Raw genomic sequence first — 27,495 nt, 5'->3', positions numbered from 1 at the left:
ATACCTCGTCTGTCTCTGTAAATCGACATTTAATCACTTAAATTCAAGTTTATTTTAACGCCGCATTTAAATTGCGCTTTCTTTGTAAACTGAACAGAAATATATCTACAAAACTCAAAAACTGGTCAAGGAACAACTTTTAAATTTTACAATTCACTTAAATGCTTTTTTTTTTTTGAGGTTGTGGTCGTACACTACGGTCCAGAATAAATATTTTTGTTATAGAGAATACGTTCACATCTTTTAAAATTTTGGAAGCAGAGATTGTTTAAATCTGTGTCAATATCGCCTAGGCCTGGTTCCACAGTCCACCCTCTCTGGTAAATCACAGTTCATTGTATCGGCACGGAGGAGCTGGGGAGGGGAGCACTTCTGACGGTGGGCTTTACCGATGTTGCAGATGATGAACCCCGCGCAGTCGTCAGGGTCTGGGTACGTACCACTTTTTCGATTTGCACAGAAGTCTGAACCAGCTTAAAAACAATAACCAAAAAGTATGAGTGTCAGAAGTTCATATCTAACACAACTAACCACAACAGGACAAAGAAAATGTTTAAGTGTTGTTAAATAGTTCTTGCCTTTGTGAAAAGGTTCATCGACCAAAAAGTCACACCAAGACAAAGAACCCTACCTGCTCCTCCCCCAGAAGCTGTGCCAGGGGCTGTGACACCTCCTCCCCCTGTGGATGGTGATGGGAGAGGGGAGGGTGGGGGTGGAGGTGGAGGGCGAGGGGGTGGCTGAGGGGAGCTTGGACCACTGCTTTCACCTGGAACTAACACAAAGAATTACGTCAGAGTACTTAGCATTAAGTGAGGTTAATTTTTACGGAAAAGCTAAACCTTAGCTCACACATTTATTTATGGTTCCATACTTAAGGACATAAACGATTTTGCAGAAACCCCACTAGGTATCGAAAACACGAAAAAACAAACCAAAGGGAAGAGAAACAGATAAGGAGTCACACAGACAGAAAGAAAGACAGACAAGCAGTGCGACAGAAAAGCTGGCAGTTAGACCTGGAAAGACGGTCAGAGAGAGAGAGACACCGTTTGTTGGTGTTTTTGGTGTCTCGTCTCGTTAGTGTCTCAGTGAGTCTAACAAACATATGTTTCTCCAACATTCAAAATATTTCAAAAGTATAAGCTATTCCATTAGCAGGAGAACATCAGCAACTCACCCATCCCCCCCGAGGGATACGGTGGTTTGTTTCCTTGACCCGCGCATTTGATACTTGATGGGCCGGCTGCAAGAAAGAAAAAACAAAAAAACGCAATGATGATAATACTAATAATCATAATCATAATCATAATAATCATAATGATAAAAATAAAAGCAATGATTATGGCAATAATAATGGTAATAATGATAATTTGTGAACACATAACTCTCCGACTCATCGCTGTATATTATAGAAAAATTCACTACCTGAGGAGAGAAATCGATGATTTGTTTCGGAGTTTTGACTAGCATGTTTGACTTATTTTTCCTCTTTCAGCTCTCAGAAGTCTCTGATGATAATGATTACCCACCACAAAAAACTCGAAGACATAGGTAAGGCTTTTGAATTCAATCTCGTTGGAGAGCACAACACAAGATTTTATGTCAATCTTTAATCGACATTAAAAAAAAGAGGACGGATTGACACCCTATCTACCCGACCTCCACGCCTCACCCTAACATCGTACCTCCAGCTCCAGATCCAGAAAACTGCACATTACTCATTATATTATTATCGTTTTGCATAGACTGTAAGACCACTTCCCGCTGCTCTCCCGTAACCGCCGTCACTCGTACAGTCATGGGAAAATCCACTTTACCCAGGCCATCTCCCACAAAGTGGTTGTCACTTGTCCGTTTCAGACAAGAATATTTTCCGTTCTTTAAAATTTCCATCCCAGCAACTGGAACCCTTCAAGTAAAGAAAAAGCCATGTAAATACAAATTTTGGATTTTAAATGCTTTTGTTTTTAGCTTTCTTTGTACTCAGAAAATTTTTGGTAATTTTAGCTCTTTTGTTAATAGAATTAGAAAGATGGATAAGATAACTTTGGTAAAGAAATAGAGAAAGGGGGCCTTGCTCACCATGGAGTCTCTGTGGCTCAGTGGTAGAGCATTGGAGAGTGGAATCCGGAGCTCTGAGGCTCGATTCCTCACGGAGATTTAGAATTTTTTCTTTGTCCCACGCTCGTGACAACACGAAAAAAACATCTTTCTCTACTACAGCTCTTTTATCCAAGAAAGATCTTTCTCTGGGTAAAATTTATCTCTAGAGTGTAAGTTAAAAGTACTTTCAGTCAAAAGGACATTAATTTTAAATCATCACAAAACACGAAAGAAAACGTGAAAACGGAGATTTATAACACAGATGTTCTTGAGAAGCACACAGTCAGAGAGAAAGCCTCATTAACTCATACCCCATTCAAACCAGCAAAACTTGTTTAGGTAAATCGGGTTTAACAGAATGAAAATCATAAGTAAAAATTAAAAAACCGAATTTCAATAAGATTCAAGTAATCGCCAACTTTTAATTTCAATGTGCTACACATGAAGCCGACGAAAATCGGTTTAAGTAGCTTCTATGATGAGAAAATGTCAAACAGTTTTTAAAAAAAATTATCATTGTTGTCCTGCAAATCTGATTGTAATGATAAAGGATTGAGGAAGGAAAAACTTACTTGGTGTTTCTAGCTTGAAGTTTAACATACCAAGGGTTACTTCCAGTGAATCGAAACATAATGTTCCCATTCTTTCCCGGGACAGTGGGACAGTCAATGGCTTTTGTTTCGATCTCCCATCTGCCGTCACCTGGGATGTACAGGTCATAGCCACCTGTGTTGAATAAAAAATGAGTAATCACTGATACAAAACAGCGTCTGATGATTTAGTTCGGTGTGGGTGACTCATAAAGTACCTATTTGCATTTTTCAGATTACCATGACAGTTACTTGGTCTCCATTTGTAGATTTTGGGTGTGTAGCTCAGGAGACGAAGAGGTGGTTCAGTGGTCTGGGTTCCAGCTCAGCTCAGTTCACCGCGTCGTTTTCTTGGACAGGTACTTTAACCTTATTTCCCCTTTCTGTGCCTCCTACAAATCATCTTATAACGACACAAATCTAAACTACCTTTCCCACATCCGCCACACAGATCATGAACAACGGCTTTTATGACTCCAGTGACAGGATCTGACCCACTTCCTATCCCTGAGCCTTTGATTTCCACGCACATTCCACAGCCAAGGGAGTTCTGGAAGTCATATGCACCAGCCGCTACTCGTATCCAGCCAGGCTGCGAGGACATTGGAGAGAGTGGATCCAAGGAGCATGCACCACCTCCGGGATAATCGCCATAGTAGGTAGCCTGGAAACGAGAGAAGTTTGTAGTTAAAGAAGCTTCGCTACTATACTGTGAATTTCTATACATGTGATTTCTGCCAACTCAATCGAAATTGTGAGATAGCGAATATAGAACATGAAATCGAGAAGAAAAAGTCAATGATTTTTTTTAGGCATGTTTTGGACTTAACACTCGTTTTTGTTTTTGTTTTTTTTCGTTTTTTTTGTTATGAGCTTCGATTTATCTTATTGTGGGCCACCAAGGCTACGCTACGTTCTCGAGTTGAGGATGGGATACACACTCGCAGCAACGAGCCTATTGCTTCATTCTCTTTCGGTCGTATTCTTTCTTAAATTAGCAAATGAGTGCCATAATGTTTTGGAAATCGTTTGTTTATTGATAAAACTATTTCGTGTTTGTTTATTTCGCCGTAAAATTATATCAAATACCTCCAGAAAAACGAGTTGTGTTTTCTTACCTCCGACTTTAAAGTCGCTTCATATCTGTTGTATATATTTTCAGCATTGGATACATCAGTTTCTCGTTTTTGAACAACATGGTCCTTTAAAATGAGAAATAAAAATTGAAAGCAATCACAGGAGAGGTGATTTCAGATCATCCTTTAAATTTTCTAAACGTGACAGGTTACCTCTTCAAGGGTGTAAGCGGAAATTTCCTCTACATCTGTGCAAGTTATTTGCTGGAAATAAAAGAGAAGTTTTTATAGATTCTTGATTACACTGTTATTTAAATTGCTAACCACTACTTCGAGTTAAAATTAGGCTCATCGCCTCGTTGAAAGCACCGTGCCGAAAATGAATTCTCACAAAAGTGACATACATCGTACGAACTTAAAAACTACGGCATCCTTACCTTTAGACAAAAGCAAATGACAAGGACTGTCAGATGTTTGCCAAGTCTTAGGTTTATGTCCATCGAAACACTGCTAGACTTAAACAAACGCCATAAATAAAATTAATGGCTACTTATACGGTTTGTTACTTTTGTATTTACCAAGGAGTAGTTTGATAGCGTTCGGACGAGCTATTACCTTTACGGCGTCCAGAGTTATAATAACTTACATCGAGTCAGTAAATTTAATTGCTTAGGGTTGCCTTTTTTCTGTTAAACAAAGGCACTTAGAATACATTCAAGCCACAAAAAAATTAATAATTATCATATTTCATTACTGTCGCTTGGAACAGGTGATGGCACTGTAGATTTAATTGAAGCGTCAAGTTTTAAACGACATGTTTAAACAAGCGATTAGAGTAATTGAAAGTTAAAACAAATCGCTCATTGTGAAACAATGTCTGTAATAAAGAAGATTACTAAAACGTAACAATATTCAGCCTCAAAATGCCTCACCCTGAATCTTTAATTAAAACTCAAAGAATTGTGTGTCTGGCAAGGTATTTAGATGATAATAGTAGTCCGTGGAAAGTTTTCTTGTCTCATTATCTTAAGAATGTAGGAACCAGTTTTCTGCTTCAGTGCAATTTCAATCCATCGCGCCTACCCTGTAAACTACCTTCTTTTTATAAAGAATGTCTTGAAGTTTTGTCTGACTTTAATGGCAATCACGATATAATAGCTACAAAACAGGACGTTTTAAATGTGACTATCTGGAACAACCAGAACCTCTTGATTAACAAGAAATCAATATACAACAAGAGAATAAAAGAAGCAGGTTTTGTGAAACACTTGGAGATATTCTCACAAATGACTCAAAATTAAAAAGGTGGGACGCTTTTAGAGACAAAAATCTCTCCTTGTCAGATCACTTACTCCTACAAGGCATTTTTTCCGCCATTCCGCCTAACTGGAAACAGCTCCTTAACGTTGGAGAGAATAATAACAACCGAATTGACAAAACTGTTTCAGACGATGTTCAAGATATAACTAGAATGACTTCAAAATAAATCTATTCCACCCTGGTCAAACGAATCCAGATTTCTCCGACTGCCCAATCTAAGTTTAATTCCGTATATAATATTTCAGGTAATATAGACTGGAAAAATATTTATCTATTGCCGGGTCGAGTCACTCTTGACACCAGAACGAGAGCCTTTCAATACAAAATCTTAAATCGTATTCTCCACACCAATAAAATCCTATATAAAATGAATTTGGTTCCTTCTCCGATGTGTACCTTTTGTGGAGATCACGAAGAAACTCTTGAGCATCTTCTAATCAGCTGTACCTACACTAAAAACTTTTGGCTTTCGGTTATTTCTTGGTTAAATACTTACAATATGAAAATTGATAAGCTTGATGAGGTAACAATCCTCTTTGGTATTTCCGATAATATCCCTGGGAATTGTTTGTTAAATCACATAATCATTCTTGGAAAATATACCATTTATTCATGTCGTTGTAAAAATATCAAGCCATCTGTATCCTTACTGAAGGCTAAAACATCTGAAACTCGGAAATTTGAATTTTTGATCGCAAAAAAGAATAAAAAAGAATCTATCCATTATAAAAAATGGGAAAACATGTTATTGTAACTCAATAGATGAGTATCGGGTATTAACTGTTATAGACGCAGTTGTTGTCGTTCTACCAAAAAAGGAATTTGATGTAGAAGTATTTGTACAAATTAGGTTTATATTATTTATATAACCACGACATAAATTAAATCTAGCCGACTGTGAATGTAATGTAACGCAGTATTTCGTAATTAGTGTTAGTGAGTAGCGTAAGCGTTAGTGTAATTAACTTTGTATTTGTTTGTATTATTCTAGTATTTGTGCTTTAAGTGAAAATAAAAAAAATGTTAAAAAAAAAAAAAATATTCAGTCACAGTACGAAAAACAGGAACCGTAAACAAACTCTAATAACAAACATGAGGATGAACCAACAGCAAAATTGAAAAAAGAAAACCCTACTATATCGGTTTGACGTCGTACCTCAAGGCTGTTTTTAAAAAAATATCGCATTTTGAGACTTCTTCGGTTCTAGATTGCACAAACCCTCACATCGACCACGATACATGCATCCTATGTACTAATCACTTCAACGTAGCTTTCGTAGAAAACTACTGCGGACTAGCTAAAAACTTATCTTTTTTCAGTCCCGAAAGTAAGATTTTCAGTCAAATACAACCAGCAACTCTAAGATAACGAAAAGTAATGAATTATGACAACAAAAACAAAAATGACAACAACAACCATGGCCGGCTTTCATTTGTTATATATACTGATGCATTTGGAGAAAGCATGCAATAGGGTGATTCGATTTTCTTTTAATTCTGGCATGCTGTAACATCTCAGAATTTTTTCCCTTAGCTAAAAGACTGTCTTCAGGATTTCACAACTATGTGCTTCCCTCGAAACTTGGCTCTCATTTTTCAGACAATTATAACCCACCTTCTTGCGTTCAGTATCGAATGTTCGCGGGAGTTGCCTAAAAGGTTTTGTGCTTTTACTTTTCCTTTATAGCAAATAAACGAACTTTTCCGGAAAGGTTGCAAACAAGGGATTACTTGTACCGTGATCAAACCGCTAACCGTCAGTTAACCGCCGGAAAGCCGCAACAGACTGGGAAAGACTGGCTGGAATCGTTGAGAAGGATGACTACAAAGACATTAAGGTGATGAGAACCAATCACATACATAAACATCGACTGTCACACCACAACACAAAATAAAAGTGCACTGAAATGAAAGGAATCTCGATGACCGAAAAAATCAGCGACCCAAATGCCAAATGAGACCTGCGAGATGGCAAACATCATTCTCTCTTGAAGAATCCACGTTTAATTGAAAAATTCGTAAATGCAGTGGATCCTAAAATTGAGCCAAAAAGAACAACTGACAAACTGATCGCTTACCTGATTGCTTGTTAAATCTAAGATTATCGTATTATGATTAAACAACAATGAACTTCATTAAAGCTGACGAATTTTTTAATTAGAAATCCTACTTTGTATCGTATTTGTTCTTTTACAATGGCACTTGAAATTCCAGTAAGCCACCTAAAACCACCAGAACTAATCAGATCATTGCTGTCATTTGGTAAAAATAAATATAAAAGGGTTTGAAGGTATTTATGTAAGTGAAATAATATCATCCAATATCATCCAGTCGCCAGCGAGAAGCAACAATTATTAAAGAAATTGCTAAAAAAAAAAAAAACCTGAAAAAAAAACCTTGATAAAAGCGCTAGTAGCAACAGAGCTACTAAGCCAAATGTCGGGATCGAAGCAAACTTTAGGGGCTTCTTCATTCCTGTGAAATGATTTGTTGACCTCAATTTAATGAAACAAGTTATCTTTGACGTGCGGATGGTAAACAAATAATGATATGATCGCAGGTAAGGTGTAATTTAAAAAATTGCAGAAAAGCAGCCGGGAAAAAAAAGACTCAGGCTTCGACAGAATTCGAACCCAGTAGAGCCCAATTTAGGTATCTGGAGAGCCTACCGACCGAGCTACGAAGCCAGAGGTCGGGAGCAAAGGAATTTTTTCGTTTGTTATTCGTTCCTGTAAAGGAATCCGATTGCAATAAAATTATTTCATTCATTTAGTTAACTCTACATTCGTATGTGCGTACATTAAAAAAAAACTTGACCTGATGTGCAGTTTCATTCAAGTAAAAATCGTAACTTTAAGTTGTTAGCCATGAAGGATTTTAAGATGCTTCTTTTAGGTCAGTTGTATCTTGAATGCTGCCAGACAGAGGTGGAGTTTTCTATACTAATGTCTGAGCACTTTGTAGGCTTCGCGCCGTCTGGCGGGACGCGTAATTAAGCACACAGTGGTAAAGGGCCCTTCCGCACTAGCTACCAGACGCTGACAAAACTTTTTTCCCTTCACCGAAAGTCACATTTTGTCCTTGCTAAAATTTCAAGTGTGCTGCATGTATCAGCACCCCCCGGGGAACCCCTATACATAAGAGGGCGAGGATGCGCGCCGGGGATTTCGAAAACGACCCCTATATAAGTCTTATCCGTGTGGGAGTGGCATTGACTGATCTACCCCTAAAAAGTGACAATTTAAACACAAAAAATTGAAAAATCCCAAAAATAAAAACTCCTTTATCGATGTGCTCTGAGGCTCAAGTCAGATGATTAAAGTAGTCTTAGTAATGCTAATTTCAGGTATTTTATTAAGCGAAAAACACCCTACAAGGTACCAGCTAGGTCTCTGGTAGTCCACTGAAGTTTGAGACACCGTAAAAGGTACCAGATCACTGATTTTGACCCCTGGAAGGTACGACAAGCATCCTCACCCATTTCCGATCGCCTGGGCTCTTGGCAAAAAGTAATACCGTAAGCGTAATATAATAACCGAAACAGCTCATTGGTCTAATAAAATCATAAATAAAGAAGGTAAGAGTGTTATGTTAGATTTTTTTTTAACAAATTGTAGTGATTTATGTCAATAAACGGTGGCGACAAGCAGGCACACCATGTATATTTCATAGTCGCTACCAAGTAAATTTTGCCGGACTTTGAGTTCGTCTCACGATAGAACAACACAAATACACAAGGAAATTTTTCAGTAACTTTATAACAATCCTTTTGTCTTTTAAAAGCTAGAAGCTCAGTAGATTGTGTCATATCGGTCATTGTTAAAACTGTCTTTGTTTTGATGCTACTTTTCGACATAGAAAAAGTACGTCGGACAAAAATATTCACCAAAAAGTAACTGTTTCTTTGCCAGCTTCAATAATGACAGGGGATTAAGTTTAGATGATAAAACAAAGGATTATATTAGCGGAAATACCAGAGGTCAAATGAATTCGTTGCATGACGTCACACAACTCGGGTAATATTCACGGTGAAAATTTTCATATTTGAGCGGTCGAACGAAAAAAATCTTTTCTCGAAAATTAAAATATATTTTCACTAAAAAACTACACCATACTTAGGACATATTGAGCTACAAAATACGAAAGTAGGAGTGGAGGCAAGTTTTGGGTGACTTGCCGCTCTTTGTCTGATGCATTTTGACATTAGCTGTTAAGTTGTGCTACAATAAGATTTCTTGTTATATTGGTCTGCATGAGGAATGGTTCCTAATAAATTAAAGTTCACACGGCAACCAGGTGGACAATCAGACATGGTTTAATACTACTCTGGTTTACAGATTTAATGAATGTAACCCAAGAAAGAAATAACGTCTTCGGTTACATTCATTAAATCTGTAAACCAGAGTAGCATCAAACCATGTCTAATGGTTCCTAATTCTATTTTCTTCGGCCTATATGGAAATCTAAACATGTGCTGATTTATTGTCTGAAGTTATTTTTTAATCATTGGTGGTAGCGCAATTAATTTGGATGGATTTCTGGAACACAAAGTTTAAAATTGCACGTGCAGAGATATTTTTCACCTCATTCCGTCGCCGACGAGGTTTGCTCAAGGATTCTTCTCAGAAAGGTAATAGAGGCTAGTGAATTTTAAATCAATATTTCACTTTAGTGTTAGACTCGAGCCTGTGAACTCGGCCTTCGAGATCAGGCTCTGCGCCATACTATAGCAGGGTAGAGTTGAGCTCCTGTATCGCCTGATTGGTTATATATATGTTGAGTATGAAGAGACCTAAGCTAAAAAGAATTTAATTTTCTCTAATCACCTCACACTTTTAATTTGCCCCAGAGTTGACAGGAACTGACAATCAAACGAGAAGGATATCTGACACACTGCCGTATGTTGTTCATCCGTCGAGGGTCGATGTACTAACAAGGCTACACTCATATTTCAGAGCTGATGTATCTATACTCATTCTTGGCTTTTCATTTTGACTAATCTATGCTACAACGGATCGTTCAGTTTTTCGTGTACCACTCTTTACAATTCGTGAACGAGTGAAAGTAATCGAAAATGGGAGTACCCATCAGCCAGGGAGAAAGAAAGTTCAACGTAAATGCCACGTGGACCTTTTCATAACATGACATTAGTTTTCATTTTCCCACTCTATTAATTTGAATTTCAAATTTAGGGAGCTTCTTTGTTTACAACTTGTTCGTCGATCAATTGGGGAATCAAAGATATCCATGTACCTCTTAGTAAAATTCAGTTACACACTGGTGTAGAAAAATTTAGGAAAGATTCTCTGGAAAAAAAGGAAAGTAAACATGGTTGATCTTCAATTATTTTTGGTGTGACTAGTTGCTCCTGATCACTTCTGTAGAAAAAAAAGCAATAAAAGAACTTGAATCATTTTCATGTTTTCAGGAGCCTACGTCAGGGTTTTATACTTGGGCACTCAAATATATCACTTCATTTGTTGCGGACCTTCGATCTATCACAGGCGCTGAACACGATCATTGTAAGTTGAAAACACGATTCGAGATGTTTCGTAAATCGAACTTAAATTTCGTCTTAATTTGCCTCTTGTTCCAATCCACCGCCTCTGCGAGCGTAAAACCCAAAAATTTCAGCGGCGTTAAGTCCAATTTCAGTAACAGTCACGATTTACCAGAGACAGTGGACCAAACTTTTAACATCAACAACTGGGGGCTTGGAAAAATTGAACGAAAACTGCTATTGGACATCAAAGCCAAAGTTGATTCATTCTTCTCCAAATGCAAAGGTATGTTTGAACACCTTAACATAGGCGCGTCGACGGGTAAAATTATTTCTATGGTTCTAGGAAAATTCTTACGCAGCAGCTTCATGATATTTTTGTTGCAATTGTCCCACTTCTGTTTATTGTTATTTCAGCGACCGTTTCAGAGTGTCCAAAAGGCTGGGTTTCGCGTGGAAAGTCATGTTACCTCGTGATCGACGTTCGAGTCTTGAAGTGGAGTGACGCGCGAAGAACATGCCAGAATTTGGGAGGAGACCTTGCTGTCATCAAATCTGCCGATGAAAATAAATTCATCTTTGACTTAGTGAAAAAGCAGAAGACAGTCACAACCTATGGCGTATGGCTTGGCCTCTACAGGAAGGCAGACAACAAGTTCTACTGGGTAGACGGCACTCCAGAGGCAGGGCAGTATTCTGCTTGGGCAAAAGGGGAACCAAACTCTTTTTCCGAAAAGTGTGCGCACATGTATGGAGCCACGAGCCGCCAGGGAAGTTGGAATGACTTATTATGTAACCGATCGTACTCACACGATAATCCAGTCGTTCTTTGCCAGAAAAAGGCCAACTGAGGTAGCTGCCAATACCTTTGTCATTGTTTTTTATTAGTGCAGTCAATCGTTGCAAGATTCCATTAGAGATACAGATAACATGACGTATTGCCTGTTAAACCTTTGATCCTGTTGAGAATAAACTTGGTGATGGGTGAAAGCTGACGTGTGTTTCAATCTTAAATTTCCTAGAGTATCTTTTCACTCATTTCAAATGGGATGGGGGAAGGGGACAGGAGAGAAGCACTCATTGAATCACATTCTCCTCGATCTTCCAAATTGAAAAAAATAATATAAACAAACAAAAACCTTAAATCCGCAGGTGAATCAAGAGTCCTTTCATGTTCACTGCAACCAGATCACCTCACTCGAAATATCCATCTAGAATTGACCCCGCTGTTTAATCTGTTTATATGATTCGGAAGTTAAAAAATCGAAAAGTTTCAAAATATGGCGTTTTTTTTATTACATTTCGAACCGCAAAGGAAAGTCCAGTAAGACGTGCCAAAAATTTCGCAAACTAAAACTCCTGCAATTTTGCACTGTTATATTTGTAGGAGCAAGCACCACCCCAGATATGTTTTAATAATAATCAGTCTAATATTTGTAATAATTGACAGAACTGGTTGAGATCGAACTTTGCAAATATCGATGCGTATGACTGTTAAGTCCTGCTTTGACTGTCACTGGTTTTTTGTTTAAATCGTCCACTAGACTAGTACCTCTTATCACCTTGTAAGAATGGGTAAGGAAAGAAAATATTCGTGATAGGAATCGGACTCGATCAGTAACAAAGAAAACTATGTGTAGCCTCTAGTCACTCCTGAGCGCTGTCCACTAAACATCTTGGAACATAATAATTGTAGATATATGAAAATCATTTATTATTTTTGAGAGGGCACGGTAACGAATCTTGCAATCTGATTGGTTCTTTACCCGGTCAGTGTTTTCCTATCTCTGCCCACGGGCCACGGTAACACTTTCGTGAGTCGCCAAGTACATCCCAACTTTGGTTGCCATTTTTCATAAATATATCTCGTTTTTCCGGGTAGGCAGTATTTTTAAGCAAACACGTCGGTCACTACCTCAAGCCGATGATTATGAATCCTCTCTTTTCTCTCACTCAAATCACTTTGGTTGACGTAAAAATATTGGTTTCAGAATGAATTTGTATAAACAATAGTGTCATTACGTTGGTTGACAAGCGGCCTAAAACCCGTCTGCAATTAATTTTAATCGTTCACAAAAAGTACCTAGAAAGTTAAAACGCGAGGTATTTGGTTACAATTAAACTGAACAATGGAACTTTCATTCATTTAATACCTGAATTTGCTCAAGCAATTTGTTCGCAGTGAAAGAGCGAGCGAAGTTTTAATTTAAGTTCTACAACAAATATACGCTCTCGGTGAGTTTTTCCAAATCCGTTCAATTTGAACATTTGTACCGTAAATTGCACAACAGAAACTGAAGGAATTTTTGAGAAAAGGCCGCATTAAATCCCCTTGTGTCTCGTTGGAGTGTGCCATTCGAATTTAGTTTTTGTGAAGGAAAGACCAGATTTACACACGCCATTGCAGCAAACAAACGAGCAAACTCTCACAGCTTCAAAATAAAAAAATTGAATTTACTCACAATTACTTTCCTCGACGTTTACTTAATGAACAGAGGTAAATCTTCGTACATGAATGAATCGTCGATGAGAGTGAATTATACTTTCCGGACTTCAGATCATTGACTGTTTTTGAAGAAAACATTGTCGTGACAGTCCTTGCCAAACTAGTTCCGTTGTTTTTCAAATGTTCTTACGCTTTTTTTTTTTACTTACGCGCTCTCTAATTGACAGGTGTCAGATAGTGACAGATAGTTGTAAAAATGTTTCAAAGTTTGTTTGGAAGCCTTTTAAATTATCGTTACGGAAATTAAAATGTTTCGCCGAGGCATCTCTCTTGAATTTGCATCACCTCTATTTTAACTACCATTTACTCGCTCAAAAGCTGTTCAGTTTATGGAAGATCTTGCCATATTTACAGCCCTAAATCATTCGAGTTCTTTCAGAAAGAATTTCGTAAAGTTTCAAAAAAATAAATATGTTATTTACCGGCTAACAAGTCCCCTCACAGACCTCTCCCCGGCTCGCTTGGCGAACTGTTAACTCCGTTGATACCTTCTATTTGATAGTCGAAATGATATTCACGGTTCAGTAGAGCTTTTATTTGCAGAAGAACACACTCGCACACAAAAATTATTGATATACTTAACGTACGACTGTGTCCTCTGTATTTCGGTCAAGGTAACAAGCCTCGGTTTCGCTAGTTTTTACGTTGTTGAAAGCGGTCTTTCATTTGATGACATTACAAGATGAACACGCAAATCTCGCTCGTCATCCAACTATTATTTGGATCACTACTCATGACTGTATTTCAGTTTTGGGGGACTTTCATACCGCTTCTTCTATTGTAATGGGAATTTTTAGCAGTATTATGGGTTTGATCAGTCATCTGATGACCCTCAGTGACATGCACTCTTGAAGCTCGATAAATCTTCATTACTGCACAGGGCTGGTTTATTTTTTTTTTGAGAGAGAGGCAGCTGGACGAAATGAGTAAATGCCCAATATAGTGTTATATTCACGACACATTCTCGTGTAAGTAAGACGCCAAAGTTATCTAATTCACCAGGTGGTGTAAGGAACAGCAAAGGTACCATCTATTCAGCCCCCACGTCACACCTCTCGACATAGGCATGATTCATTGGCTAAACTTAACTCCCCGATGTCAAACTCGTAACCACGGTTAACCTTTTCACTGTTATGCTATAGTTATTTTTAAATATTCGTATATCATTGTCATCTGAGCCAATAATAAAGATGAATGCAAGGTCAGTTAGGAATCACATAGGAATTTGTAAAATCAAAATCACTCTGATCGTGCCTTTGGCGCGTTTTGCATAAATCAGTACATTTATTGCTGCGAAAAAGCGGGTAGATGTCAGAAAATCCAAACAGTCAGAAGAAGGAAAATATCCAACATAAAGTCTACTAGTTTAAGGAATAAAATTGAAATTACTACGTGGTATTTCACTTTTCGCTGTAGCGGAAACTGAATCATTTTCTTGTTCAAGTTCTAATTTGCTTTTGGTTTTTTTTTTATCGTCGAGGTATATATATGTATGCGGATCATGTGCTTCTTATACGAACTCATAACAGTAGGTCAGTTCACTTGTTGAAGTCTTCGCATTACTTACTGTTGTTCGGACTGATATTGTCATCAAAATGTTTTGTAGTTGGGTCGTAGTTTTCATTTTTCAATTGGTGCGTTTTACTATTTCACGAGACGTCGAGCTTCAAAGTTCCACCGGTGCTACGTCCGAACTAATAAGTGACAAGCGTGACCCACCACGTTCTAAATTCGAAATGTTTGACTTCAAAAAATTTGGACCTGGTCCCCAAGTAGTGGAGGATACTTTTAATATCAAGAGCTGGGGGTTCGGAACGACTGAGCGAAAAATGCTGATGGACATCAAAACTAGAGTTGATTCTCTCTCTGCCCCATGTAAAGGTATGAGCACATTTTGAGTTGAATATATTTTTGGGCGATTAAAACTTTTATTATCATCGTTGTTCCAGGGGCCGCTTCAGAGTGTCCTAATGGTTGGGTTCCGTTCGTGGACTCATGTTACTTGGTCATCGACATCCCAACACTGAAATGGAGTGACGCTCGACGAACTTGTCAGAATTTGGGCGGAGATCTTGCCATCGTCAAAGCTTTCGTTGAGAACAAATTTATCTTTGAGTTGATGAAGAGGCAGAGGACAGTCACATATTTGGGTGTGTGGCTTGGCCTCCACAGAGCAGCAGACGACAAATTCTACTGGGTGGACGGTACTCCAGCGGAGGCATGGGAGTATTCTGCTTGGGCAAACGACGATCCACACTCTGTCACCGAGAAGTGTGCGCACATGTACGGAAACGGGAACAAGCAAGGAAAGTGGAGTGACATCGTGTGTGACCTGAACCAGCAGGCTCTAAGCTATTCTCCAGTCGTTCTTTGCCAGAAAAAGGCTAACTTAGGTAGCTGGTAATCCCACTTTGTTTTGACTACTTAAGTCGACTGTCAGAGCACTTCATTAAATAAACGGTTAATATAATGTATTGCCACTTAAAATTTTGATTCTAATTAAAATAAACTTGGTGATGGATGAAGCCTGACGCACGTTTTCATTCAGCATAGTTTCCCACAGATATCTTCTCGTATATTCCTAAATCAGTGTAAGAAAGTGAGCGCTTGCCTTTTTTTTTTTTTTGGACACTGGGTGGGGAGTGGGGCAGCTGGAGAAGGAGCGCTCATTTTGAGAACGTTAGTCCTCGATATAAAAAATTCGAAAAAACTTAATCTTGTTAAGTTGAATGTCAATTCATATTCTCCGCAACCGGATCACCTCACTCTGGCAAAATATCCATCTACGAATCGTTTCTACCGTCTAATTTCCTTCATGCAGCTCGAAAACTTGGAAAATTGAAAAATATTGCGTTTCTTCCTTATTGATGCTTTCTGCTTGAGCAGCAGAAAAATTATTCATTTCGAACCCCGAAAAATTGTCTCCGCAAAACAAGCAAAAAAACCGTACGCATATACGCATATCTGCTGAGAGTATAGCTCTACATTTCGAATGTGCTTTTAATATTTAGCTTCAGTGGCAAAACAAATCAGGAACAATTAACAAATGAACAAGCTACCTGTGGAAAAAAATCATCAAGTCTTGCATCTCCTCGCGTTAACAATCCTTCTCAACAGAGTAATGAACAATGTGAAGATGTTTTGAGAGGCTAGAGCGAGTCATTTTGGACTATCAGAAATTTAACATGTCAAACCAGAAATATGCAACCAAAATTCCCATTGAAATAGAAGAACCGTTAGGGAAGTCGGATCAATATCAGTATCTGGGCAACTTCCCACCTACCCCTCCCTAACCCAACATTAACCTTAAATTGTTGTCAATTGACTGTTGTTGAGTTAGGGGAGAGGTGGGTGGGCAGTTGCCCAGATACTGATATTGATCCGGGAAGTCTCTAGAAAATGAAATGCCGCCGTGCATAAGGATCCAAACTAAGGCAGAATGACGAGCGATATTTTCGTGTAATGTGATTTAGTCAAAGAACGAAATAAACACATCTGAAAAAACCGAGAAACCGCCAAGTCGGAAAACCGTGGATTGTTTCCTAATGAAACTGAAATACCGAGGAGATAGTCATTTGTAAAATGTCTATTTGGGTCTACCTGTATTTTCTTCGATAAATCTTTCCTTAGTCATCGATATCATTTCAACAGAGACAGCTTCGCTCCATAATTCTAGATTTATAAATTATGAAGTAAATTTGTGAGAGCCCGGTGTACAACCAGGGTTGATGTTATTGATAATTCCTTTCCCTTTAACCTTATTTTTTTTAGAAAGATCGATGACTATGTCCACTCTAATTAATCGCTACTCAGTTTGGTGGGTAACTTTGAGGCTCTTTGGGTTTGGAATACTTGACTTTAGCAGAATTGACTCATTTCCATGTGTTTCTCTTTCGAGGATGCCGCGTTATTTACAGGCGGCGTTTTATGTTTTCAAATTTACATTTTTTGAATCTCTAACATCAATTGCGGTATAACGTTTGTTACCTCAAAGGGTAATATTTTTTGAGTTCCAGTTACTCTCTTGCTTGCTGCAATAGAATCGAAATAATCTGACTTGTAAAATGGAGATAAGAATGCAGGATCTGATCCTCGTGTAAACGTCGCATTCTTCTTGTTGGTCGCGACATTTCTCAGAGAGCGCCGTAGATGGGAGCGAAATTGTTCTTGAACCGGTCGCCCCAAGAAACACGCCGACCCTGATTAAACGCCGGAGATGAAAGCAAAATAACGACATACTGAAAAAAAAGGAGAAAGTAATTACCATTTAGGCGAAGAGAAGATTTATGTGGCTAGGTTAAAGTAAACGATTGGAAATTGTAGTGAGCAAAAAATAACGGAGGCTTACATCTCTTTTCTCATTTATTTCATAATAATTACGATCACCGACGTGACTAGATAATTCATCTTGCGGATGGCTTGACTTTTATCTTACAGACGTTGTGACCGATTTTTAAACTTAATTCGCGCCATAGACGTAACTGTTTCAGTTCTAAACGACTCTCCTTACAAACAATACTTGAGTTGTAATTCGGCCGTGCCTACGTCAACATTTTGGTTGATGTGTGATGTCCAACGCCATCGGTACCAGACATGTTATTTCATCTCTCATTCACACTAATTTCCTCTGTAGACCGTAAAGAATCCCTTCCCACCTTAGAGTATCGTCAACCAAGCATGATCTCAACGTGGTATCGACCCCTTTCAGAGCCGGACAAAGCAAAACACCCAACTCATGACTTAAAGCCTCCTGCTTTTGTCACCAGGCCAAGATGAATTTGTAATCATCAGCAAGTTTATGACGGCCATGTCTCCTACCAGATCCTTCGTACGTTACTTCGTTTGATTGTTGAGATGTTGTTGATAGGCTCACGTAATTTTCCACGGGATCCAACCTTTTAACACGATGGAAATATGATTTAAATGAAAATAAAAGAGAAGTTTCAGCAACAGAAACAACATTCGTTGGGTTGTTTAGTTGAACATTCTGTGGCGAACTTCTGACAGAGAGTACCATTTGAGTTCAGAGAGCTATAGCAGCTGCATGAGCGGCGGGAGGAGGTTGTATTCTCGCCAATATCAGGCAAAAATGAAACAAATGTTTTTCGAAACGAGGCTCTAGACCAGCGTCCACCGCTGGCACCTGCTCAGTCCCAGTCCCAGTCCCCATAATTGAAATTCTGTTCCGCCGTTCTTGAGTTGTAATGTCCAGTAGAAGTTTTTGTTCAATCTTTCCTAATTCCCAGTTTTTGAAGTTAAAAGTTTTGTCAACTGAACGTGTTGGTCCACGATTGTTACTCGTAACCGAAATAACACCAGTGGAATTTTGAAGATTGACGTTTAGTGGAATACCAGAAGTGGATTGCACTAAATGAAAAATGAAAATTATAGCCCAAATACAAAACATTTCGACGAAAAGCTGAGTCCAACCGCTCAAAAATGATGTAAGACTGCAACTGATGTATACTGATTCATTGGTATGTGGTCGTTTAAACATGCATATACTTTACACACACACACACATATATATATGCTTTTGTTGATATGCGGCTTAGAAACAAAACTGGAAAGTTGACGCAGATAATTGGAACTTAAACAACAACATGATTCATTTTATGACACTGTAATAAAGAATTTATAACATATTTCGGTATTTACGTTTAAAGGTTATAAACCACGTGACAATCATGTGATTAAAAAAGCTCTCGGTAGTTATTTTAGAGAACTGTGTTCTTCTCCGTGTAGATGTTTTATGGGAGAATTTAGCCTTCCCCTGACTTGATTAATAGCTAGACTGCTGTCACTGAGCTGGCAGCAATATTAATAGATCCACCGATTTGTGCAAAACAAGCTGATGGGAGCATCAGAATACTTTTTGATTTTACAATTCTTGAGAGATTCCTGAATGATCTCGTCCAAGTAATGGGCTCCTGCCTCGTCCTATAATATCTTCTACTAGATCAACTGTTCACAATTTTAATTTTTCATTTTAATTGAAACATTCTGATGGCACAACCAGAATAAGTTTTGATTTTTACGAATTCTTCGGTGATTCCTGAATGATCTTGCCCTTACATTTATTATTTGGCTCAGCTGACAATGATATAATTTTCCATATCATACGAATATTTAGAAATATTGCAAAACATTGATAAGGATATCTTGTTTGACATCGGAGAGCTAAGTTTAGCCAATGAAACATGACCATGTCGAAAGGTGTGACGTAGCGGCTAATTAAATTGATGATGCATTTACTACTCCTAACAACAGAGTGAGATAAATTTGTCGTCTTGTTTAGACGAATACGCGGCAGGTACGTACTCATGCGGCGTCAGCGGCAAGCTTGTCACCCAACCGTACATACTTTTGCATCAACTAAGTTTCTCTTAAATGGATTAAAGGAAATGGTGAAGATGGTATGAGCTTCGAGAGCGAGTCATTGAATTTAGGTCTATCAGAAATCTAATCGAAAATAAAGACCAAATTTCCATCCAAAAAGAAGAAATGAAATTAAAGTCTTCGAAACTGAAATGCCGACGTGAATAATTATCCAAATTAAGGTTAAACAATGAGCGATATTTGTGTGTTACGTCATCATATGAAAGACTGCTTTCAAGCAAAAACACATCGAACCATTGCGACAGCTGGCGAAGCCGTTCATCCCGCAGCGCTAATGAGAGCCTTTCGCATGAGATGTGTGCTTAGCAAGACAATTAACTTTCCGTAAATTTCCTAATCAGCTATGGTACAGATGATATGTGATACGAGCCTGATGATTTATCTTTCGACGCGTTTTAGGTTGTAAACATCACAAGACCAACTTCCCTCAAAATGTAATTTATAGTTAACAAAAGTCTTATATTTTTGCTTTATGCGAGAGAACTTCACGGAAACTGGTCATTGAAGTTTGGAATGATATTCACCATTTAACGCTTAAAACTAGAAATCAAAGTAGTCACAATGGCACAATAAATAAAGGAAGCTCTCAAGAGCTTTTGACAGCACTCCCAAGAGTGACGAGAGGCATAGTTTTATTCTTACTGATAACGAATCCTCTCAAGAGTTTTTTTCTTTCTTTATTTGCAAGGTGATGAGCGATAATCTGGTACAAGATTTGGATAAAAAGCGGTGGATTGAAGCAAGAGGCAAATTAAGACGAAACTTACAATGATCGTGTGTAGCGCCTGTGATAGAGTCGAAGGACCGCATCAAATGAAGTGATATATTTGAGCGCCCGAGTTCAAGGAGAACCTTGACATAGTCTCCTGAAATCATGAAAGTGATTTATGTGGTTCTTCTATTGTGTCTATTCTTCGGAATTAATTAGGAGTGACAAGTCAGACCAAAAACGTTTGAAGATCACTGAACCTCGTTTAATTTTCTTTTCAAGAGGATCTTTCCTATGTTTTTGCCACATCTGTCTGAAGTTGGATTTTAGTACAGAAGTGGTACGGTGATCAACTTCCCTAATTAATCGACACACAAGTTGTAGCTAAATGCAACAACCCATTTACAAAACCGAAAAATTGTTGGTGAACATTGCTCCAATTTAAAGCTTGTCTAAATAAACAAAGAAGCTCCTTAAATTTGAAATTCAAGTAAAACGGCGTAGGAGAAAGGTGATGTGGCATTTATGATGACTTTCTTTGTCCCACACTGATGGGACGAACATTGCGTCTTCGAGAATGGCTCAACACGGTTATCATTGTTAACCGATCGCATTTTTATCTTGTGTTGAGGTGTTTAGGCGAGGATTATTTTTTCAATGTTTGCTCTCTCCACCTTAAATTTTTGTACCTAACCAAATAAGTGGAATGACTCAGAGAGGTATTTGACTATATTTAGCAAGGCCAAAGTATTATCCAAGTATTCTTTTCAACAGGAGTCGTTCAGAACTGAACTAAGAAAGTATTTTTGCACAATTTCGACGCTGGCTTTTATTATTGTCAAAACGCTAGTCTGTAAGAAATCAGACCATCCGTTTAGTACATTTTTAGTGCGTATTTCTGATTACGCCGCTGATCGTATTAGTCATGAAATAAAGAAAAAGAGAGATGCAAATCGGCTCCTCCATTGTTTGCTCGCTCCAGTTTCCAACCATTTCCTCTAACCTGCCACACAAATCCAGCGCTGTTCACTTAGATTTACCTTTACCACTCTTTTCAGTCCGTCTTGATTTTGCTATCACCTTCGGCGTTTAATCAGTAGTACATGTATCTAAGGACGACCATTTTAAACTCAATTTTGCCTCTATTTATTTTATATATTTTAACGTCGCCCTTATGATAACTGCCGTGTCCAACCTGAAAAATTCTTCGTTTACCCGAACTATTACAACGAAAAAAACGTTTGTATTCAGCATCTTCTTTTATATCCATATCACATTGGAGCTTAAAACAAACTACTGTCCTAATGATTTACCGTTATTCATGAACCGGTTAGTAATTTCAGAAATACTACTTCGAGTGAATTTGAAATAAACGCCACCCTCGAATAATCACCGCTTTTCATTTCACGCTCTATGAAACGTCACAGCGGAAATAGAAAGATGGTGCATCTTATGGATCCGTGAAAAAAAAATTATTGTAAAGGGAACCAATAAAGCACCCGAAAACTATATGGAGAGCAGGAAATCATTAACATTGCAACGAAGAATAGAATTTCATGCTTACTTCATTTTAGCACCCGTTAGCTATGGCTTCGTTTGGTATATATTGACCAAGCGTAAGGTCAAGATGGCTGGATATTGGCAAGATGGGCTCATCTTGCCCTCTCGGGTAGCCATTCAGAGCACTGGATTCGCTTCATATTGCCCACGGGCCTCGTCAGCAATATTAATAATAATAATAATAAATATTTGTGTTGCGATTCCGTATGTGTCAAAACGTAAATCTAATCGACCCATCGTTCTGTCAAAGTATTTGTGAGGACTAAGCCAATTTAAAATGTCCAGACTACCATTGTGGTCATTGTATGCTACTCAACGGAATACTTGACTATGACACTCCATGGTCACACATAGTACATAGGAGACACTTTATGGAACCAGTTAAGGATTCGTATCACTTAAACTTATTAACACAGGAAGTTACTTGGAAGTGACTTAAAGAGAGCACACGTCAATGAACCAGGCCAGCCATGGGCTTGATTTTCACCACTTTCAAGGAGCATGTGGAGGGGAGAAGCATTTCTCAAGAAAAAAATTCATAATCAAGTCAAATTGAGCCTAAGTTGGCCAGGACTTGAGCTATAACCCTATGATCCAAAGTTATGCCTGTTGTAAAAATAATCATGATTACCCACCCAGTCAATATTATGTAACATATTATATTATGTAACAATCTAATTATATTATATTATGTAACAATCTAAATTATCCCTTTAGCCCCTAAGAGTGATCAGCATCTAATTTCTCCTCACAATATCACCCCTGAAAGTCAGGAGAATAGAGGAGGTGATCACCAACTTAAGCAGCTCTTTATTGTTAAACAAATTCTCCTTGTCAGCCTCATTGGAAATGTATAGAGAACAGTATGGAGAATATGCATTCAGATGTTATGGTGTAAAGGTTTATACATGCATTTTGATTGGTTTTAACATATGGTCTTTTAGGGGACAGATGCATAGATGACATCACCATTATCAATATTTTGCTTGTTTATTATTTAAAACACTGAAATACAACCTATTCTGTAGTGGGTGTGTTCAGTAATAGATCACAGAAGACATCTAAATGAGGAAGGAATATCACAGACGCAATTGGCTGCACCTTCACTTTTGGAAATGCCCTCGTAAAAGAAATCTCCCAGCAGAAAAAAACTTCTTTATTACTGTTTATTCTATTACTTAGGCGTTATGATTTGCACCCAACCCTAGTACTCACAAACTACAGTGATTCTCTCCATATGCTCACTCTTCACGAGAATGACCTGTCAATCACACTGGGTACTAGCTTCTGTCAACACTTTTTCAGTTCTGATCACATTTCAATGTCGCCTGTGATCTATTACTGGACAGACACAGGGTAAGATGAGGTCTATTTGTTAAGAAGTTATTGGTTCCAATGAAAATCGCATGATGCTTAAAGTAAAGGATGTATCAAGCTATTGTTCTTGGATGGGTCACTATCCAGTATTAAGTTTTCTGACATATTTCATTAATTTGTTCATTCAGACAAGGCTCAGACGCAGGGACTTAATATGAGTTACACTGATGGCTAATTTCTCAAGTGAGTCTGACAGATCACACAAGCCAATTAGAAAATTAAAGCAGCTTTGAGATTGACACCTAAAGCTTTACATATGCCACCGCCAGTCTATTTTAAGGATCCATTCAACAGTGTGTCACTGCTGGAGGAAGATTCTTATTAAAATTACTTTTAAATAGCATGCATCACTTTTGCCCATAACTTTGTACTCAAATTTATTTCCTGTTGAGTCTGTGAACTCAATTAATACATGAAATGAGACACAATATTGCATGACATATAGTGCTTTTAGCAGGAAGACCTATTCACAAAGTCATCCAGTGGTTTTGGTTAGTATGAGCAATGCAAAATATATTGTGATTTTCTCAGTACCTGCACCTAACTTTTATTAAAATCAAATTGCAGACCTGACTGTTCACCCAAGTGTAAAATAGGGGTCAGTAATTATTGCTGTCATTTGATTTCAACATACTGATCACACAATGACAAAATGAAGTATAAGGTTCTAAAAATATGGATGAAGGGAAAGCCACTGAACCATGCCAGGCCGGCCGGTTTAATGTTAACAATATTCCTGAGAGGGTCACCATCATGTATTACTTAAATCATTACGTTAATTACGGCAAAAACAGCCACATAGTCTGGCGGGATAATTTTTTTATGTTGGTTCCTTTTTAAAAAGACCACAATTTCCTTCAGAAAAGAATATAAATAGCAAATTATTTTTGTCTCCACTTCCCTTTTAACACAACAGGAAATTAATGTCTCCTTTGTGGTCCGCTTTGAGCGCATGATTGAAACGTGGCCTTTAAAAAAAATTATAAATAAATATTTCATAACCAATTATATTATTTCCAACAGTGATATCACTGTGATATTTTAACGGTTGCTGACAAGTATCTTCTCAAGAAAGTTACGTCAAACCCGAAACTTGAGAACCAAATAGGAAACAGGTGAAGCGTGTTACAGTATTACATCACAGTACAAGCGCAACCTTTGAGGTCACTTCTTCTTGAAGACGTTGGTGGTCTTAATCCGCTAATAATTGCTTCATCAAAAACGGATTTCAAGTTCTTCTGAGTCACTGCTGAAGTTTCAATATAGCGAACGACCCCTGCCTTCTTGACTAAGCTCTCGGCTTTCTGCGGCGTAATAGGTCCTTGTCCAAGGTCAGAAAGGCGTATTAGTTCTTGAACGTTCGCTCTCAAATCACAGTGTGTTCCTACAAGGATGACAGGAACATTTGACGAATATCCACGTATTTCAGGGAGCCATTTTTGTGCAACATTTGCGAAAGATGTCGGCGAAACCACGGAAAAGCAAACAATAAACACGTCTGTTGGTGGATAACAGAGCGGCCGGAGAGAGTCAAAGTCCTCCTAAAAATTTGCAAAATAAACAATATAATATTCAACATAACAACCAGATAGCCCATGCAAATTAAGACACTTTCGCAATGTAAACAAACTGTTTTAAACTTTGTGTTCTTTCAAGACGAGGCAATTTCATCACGCTCCTTGAGACTTGTGTGAGGTAACTTTGATCGGCATATTTCTTAACTTCGTTCAATTGCTAGCTTAATTGAGCATTAAATCAATATACAACGAAAGAATATGTTTCATTGAACCGAAACGGTTTGATAAATTATTAAAAAAGAAACACATTGCTTACTGCGCTAGTAATTAAACCCCTGTCACGAACCATGAATTCACAAGGCATTTTGTAAATTTTAACGCAGTCTTTTATTTACTTAATTTTATTGCAAATAGAAGAATTATGACATAAATGCAACAGATCTCAGGGAAAGTAAAATCGAAATAAATAATTTCGAAACAAAAGCGACTTACCTGTCCTGCAGTATCGCAGAATTGCAGTGAATAGGGCACCTTATCGACTTTTACCGACACTGAAATAACAACAAAATAAATAATGAATGGCACGAGAATCCTCTTCACCGCAGAAACATGGCCATCAAGAACTCATTCGTAACCTCGACCTACCACTGTAGTCGTCAAAAGCCGTCGGAATATAATCGTTGGGAAATCCGTTCATAAGATAGCTTACAAGCAGGGAAGTTTTACCAACTCCGCCGTCTCCCACGATCACACATTTAATGACACGGCTCTCGGATTCTTCCATGAGTAATTTTCTCTCATTGCTCTCCATTTCGAACGCGCAGCCGGTAACATGCGTGTCGTGAAAATATATTGTTGATTCCTTATTCAGCGAAAACGGTTTAAATATAAGGAAACTACATCAGAATTCAAAGGTTGCGTTCGTGGTAAGTCGGGAGCTAGCGGAAGTGATGTCATTATTGACATTGGGGTTTTGATTGGCTAGTTGGAGATAAAGATAAGTCTTGGTTTCCGGTGTTGTTTTAACCTTTCTCCTCGAGGAGATAGTCAGCTTGAAAACAAGTCGAAACAGGGTTTTTGTTTGAATTTAAAACAACTTCAATACTTATCTTTTAAATGAGATAAAAAGCGTATTATATCCAAATATTCGACTGTAAGGGTGCAGAGAGGAATGATCAAATTGTCAATTGAAGCTTTTTACTTGGAGTGGAACATTTATGCAAAACAGAAGTTACCTGAGAAACGAATAGCCTTGATTGATTGCTTGCCGACATGCCGTCGGAGCTAAGAAAACCACACAATAAGACCACGTGCCACGCGTGCGAAAATGAAAAACAAGATTTCCATTGTGCTACAGGCAAAACATCCCAGACATTTTTCTTGTGGAAAAAATTATATGCGCTCAAATACAAACTGAATCTTGATTTCGCCCTCTACACATAATGACATTTCAATCGAGAAGGGCACTATGCGCGGCAACTTACCTCTTCCCTATGCGGTAAAAAAGTAGACATTTCCAACATGCATGCAGGGAATAAGCTTTGCAGCAAATCGATGTACATTTAATACACGCACCAGTAGTTGCGTTCTTGGTTCAGTCGAACGAACTGGAAAATAAAGAAATCACATTGAGCTTGGCGAGTCTCAAGCGAGAAGCTTGATAAGATTAAAATTCTTAAAGAAAAATCAATCGGTTGGCTAGCAATCCTGATTTTTTTTATCAAAGAAACCTGCTAAATGGCATTGAAAGTAAATGATTTCCATTCAACCAGTCTAACGACCTTGACCCAATAAAATATTCCCTCGAGGGCAAAAAGGTTGTAAACAACCGGCTTAACTATTTCGACTGTCCCAAAACTACCTTTTCTTGATGGTAAAAAACAAACTTAACTCTCTGATGTTTTTTATCACTTTCAGAGGAACCTTCAAAGATACTGACATTCATTTCACCCAGATTCCACGTAAATGGCCTTTCGGAAGCCCTACTTCAAACCGTGACGTTGGCGAAATCTGTTATCTGTCGTAAGCCAATCAATAACCCAATCCTAAAATCTTATTGCTAATCCGTACTTTTCATTAGCTACTTGTATAAGCTTATAAAGAGAAAATCTTAGCTTATTATGCCCTAACTGAATCAACTCCAAGGAAGCGGGCTTCACAAACACTGATTTACTCCCCTGCGAGACAAAACTTGTTTCCGGGCTTTCATTTAATAACTTATGGCAGATTATTTTTGCCTCCGCAAATCATGAATATTTCCAAGTGATAAATTAAGTCTGATGTCCAGACTCAATGCGACTGGTAAACTAACTAATAAATAAAGGGAGTAGTTTCCTAAAGAAACTACGGTGCTGCGTCAGGGGGAGTATAACGAGATAATTTTGGTTTTATCAACTGAGTTGATAAAGTAAATTGGCCACCGTAAAGAGTTTCAAAGCTGACGTTTCGAGCGTTAGCCCTTCGTCGGAGCGAAAGGCGACGAAACATTCTGACGAAGGGCTAACGCTCGAAACGTCAGCTTTGAAACTCTTTACGGTGGTCAATTTACATTATCAACTCAGTTGATGAAACCAAATTATCTTGATAAACTTTCTAGGTTCATTTTCAATTTTATTCCAATTTTTGTTTCTCCTTTATGTCAACTTCTGATTTAGCGTCCCAGATAAAAATATGTTTTACTGTAAGTGATATAGACAATTTCTGTCGGCCTATGATACCAAACAGTTGGTGTACCGTTTTCTTCCTCTTTGGCTGAAATACGTAGACAATACAAACATGTTTCTGCAGCTTGGGAGACATGAAACTCAATTCAGAATTGTCAAACTGTCACCTCCAACA

The 27,495-nt window shown here is 38.1% G+C and overlaps 4 protein-coding genes across 8 annotated transcripts; 2 read left to right on the top strand and 2 right to left on the bottom strand.

The window, feature by feature from the left end:
* Window positions 1-12: 12 nt before the first annotated feature.
* On the bottom strand, window positions 13-6,982 carry LOC113677534 (uncharacterized). Of its 5 annotated transcripts, none has more exons than XM_089211295.1 (10): window positions 6,827-6,982; window positions 4,207-4,284; window positions 3,983-4,033; window positions 3,812-3,895; window positions 3,123-3,357; window positions 2,676-2,829; window positions 1,686-1,909; window positions 1,178-1,243; window positions 632-772; window positions 13-473 (listed from the first exon to the last, which is right to left on the bottom strand). In XM_089211295.1, the coding sequence occupies exons 2-10, from the start codon at window positions 4,267-4,269 to the stop codon at window positions 280-282; spliced, it is 1,212 nt and encodes a 403-aa protein (XP_089067421.1). In that variant the 5' UTR covers window positions 4,270-4,284; window positions 6,827-6,982; the 3' UTR covers window positions 13-279. The 5 variants fall into 5 exon arrangements, with proteins under 5 accessions (XP_089067421.1, XP_089067425.1, XP_089067424.1 ...); XM_089211299.1 differs by having other exon boundaries at window positions 632-766; window positions 6,827-6,967; XM_089211298.1 differs by having other exon boundaries at window positions 4,207-4,279; window positions 6,827-6,906.
* A 3,541-nt stretch (window positions 6,983-10,523) lies between these two features.
* Window positions 10,524-11,579, top strand: LOC113677506 (perlucin-like protein). The gene is made up of 2 exons (XM_089211317.1): window positions 10,524-10,875; window positions 11,007-11,579. Exons 1-2 carry the CDS (start codon window positions 10,635-10,637, stop codon window positions 11,438-11,440), a joined length of 675 nt encoding a protein of 224 aa, XP_089067443.1. The 5' UTR covers window positions 10,524-10,634; the 3' UTR covers window positions 11,441-11,579.
* Window positions 11,580-14,607: 3,028 nt separating this feature from the next.
* LOC113677556 (alpha-N-acetylgalactosamine-specific lectin-like) lies at window positions 14,608-15,620 on the top strand. The gene is made up of 2 exons (XM_027194374.2): window positions 14,608-14,976; window positions 15,045-15,620. Exons 1-2 carry the CDS (start codon window positions 14,691-14,693, stop codon window positions 15,497-15,499), a joined length of 741 nt encoding a protein of 246 aa, XP_027050175.2. The 5' UTR covers window positions 14,608-14,690; the 3' UTR covers window positions 15,500-15,620.
* Window positions 15,621-22,739: 7,119 nt separating this feature from the next.
* Window positions 22,740-25,604, bottom strand: LOC113677575 (cdc42 homolog). Its single transcript, XM_027194394.2, has 3 exons — window positions 25,303-25,604; window positions 25,150-25,208; window positions 22,740-24,681 (listed from the first exon to the last, which is right to left on the bottom strand). Exons 1-3 carry the CDS (start codon window positions 25,466-25,468, stop codon window positions 24,274-24,276), a joined length of 633 nt encoding a protein of 210 aa, XP_027050195.2. The 5' UTR covers window positions 25,469-25,604; the 3' UTR covers window positions 22,740-24,273.
* Window positions 25,605-27,495: the final 1,891 nt, after the last annotated feature.

The sequence above is a fragment of the Pocillopora damicornis genome, chromosome 7 (assembly GCF_964200805.1).
Source record: "Pocillopora damicornis chromosome 7, jaPocDami1.2, whole genome shotgun sequence".
Lineage (NCBI taxonomy): Eukaryota > Metazoa > Cnidaria > Anthozoa > Scleractinia > Pocilloporidae > Pocillopora > Pocillopora damicornis.
The sequence above is the reverse complement of the archived record's forward strand: the minus strand, read 5'-3'. Positions and strand labels throughout refer to the sequence as shown.

What these genes read in the sequence shown, in the direction of transcription:
- LOC113677534 (XM_089211295.1), bottom strand. Translation starts at nt 4,269, where the DNA reads ATGGACATAAACCTAAGACTTGGCAAACATCTGACAGTCCTTGTCATT. An exon ending in CTTCAAGCTAGAAACACCAA is followed by an intron (nt 1,910 to 2,675) that starts GTAAGTTTTTCC and finishes CTTTACTTGAAG; the next exon opens with GGTTCCAGTTGCTGGGATGG. An exon ending in GTATCCCTCGGGGGGGATGG is followed by an intron (nt 773 to 1,177) that starts GTGAGTTGCTGA and finishes TCTTTGTGTTAG; the next exon opens with TTCCAGGTGAAAGCAGTGGT.
- LOC113677506 (XM_089211317.1), top strand. Translation starts at nt 10,635, where the DNA reads ATGTTTCGTAAATCGAACTTAAATTTCGTCTTAATTTGCCTCTTGTTC. An exon ending in ATTCTTCTCCAAATGCAAAG is followed by an intron (nt 10,876 to 11,006) that starts GTATGTTTGAAC and finishes TTGTTATTTCAG; the next exon opens with CGACCGTTTCAGAGTGTCCA.
- LOC113677556 (XM_027194374.2), top strand. Translation starts at nt 14,691, where the DNA reads ATGTTTTGTAGTTGGGTCGTAGTTTTCATTTTTCAATTGGTGCGTTTT. An exon ending in TCTCTCTGCCCCATGTAAAG is followed by an intron (nt 14,977 to 15,044) that starts GTATGAGCACAT and finishes TCGTTGTTCCAG; the next exon opens with GGGCCGCTTCAGAGTGTCCT.
- LOC113677575 (XM_027194394.2), bottom strand. Translation starts at nt 25,468, where the DNA reads ATGGAGAGCAATGAGAGAAAATTACTCATGGAAGAATCCGAGAGCCGT. An exon ending in GGCTTTTGACGACTACAGTG is followed by an intron (nt 25,209 to 25,302) that starts GTAGGTCGAGGT and finishes TTGTTATTTCAG; the next exon opens with TGTCGGTAAAAGTCGATAAG. An exon ending in TCTGCGATACTGCAGGACAG is followed by an intron (nt 24,682 to 25,149) that starts GTAAGTCGCTTT and finishes GCAAATTTTTAG; the next exon opens with GAGGACTTTGACTCTCTCCG.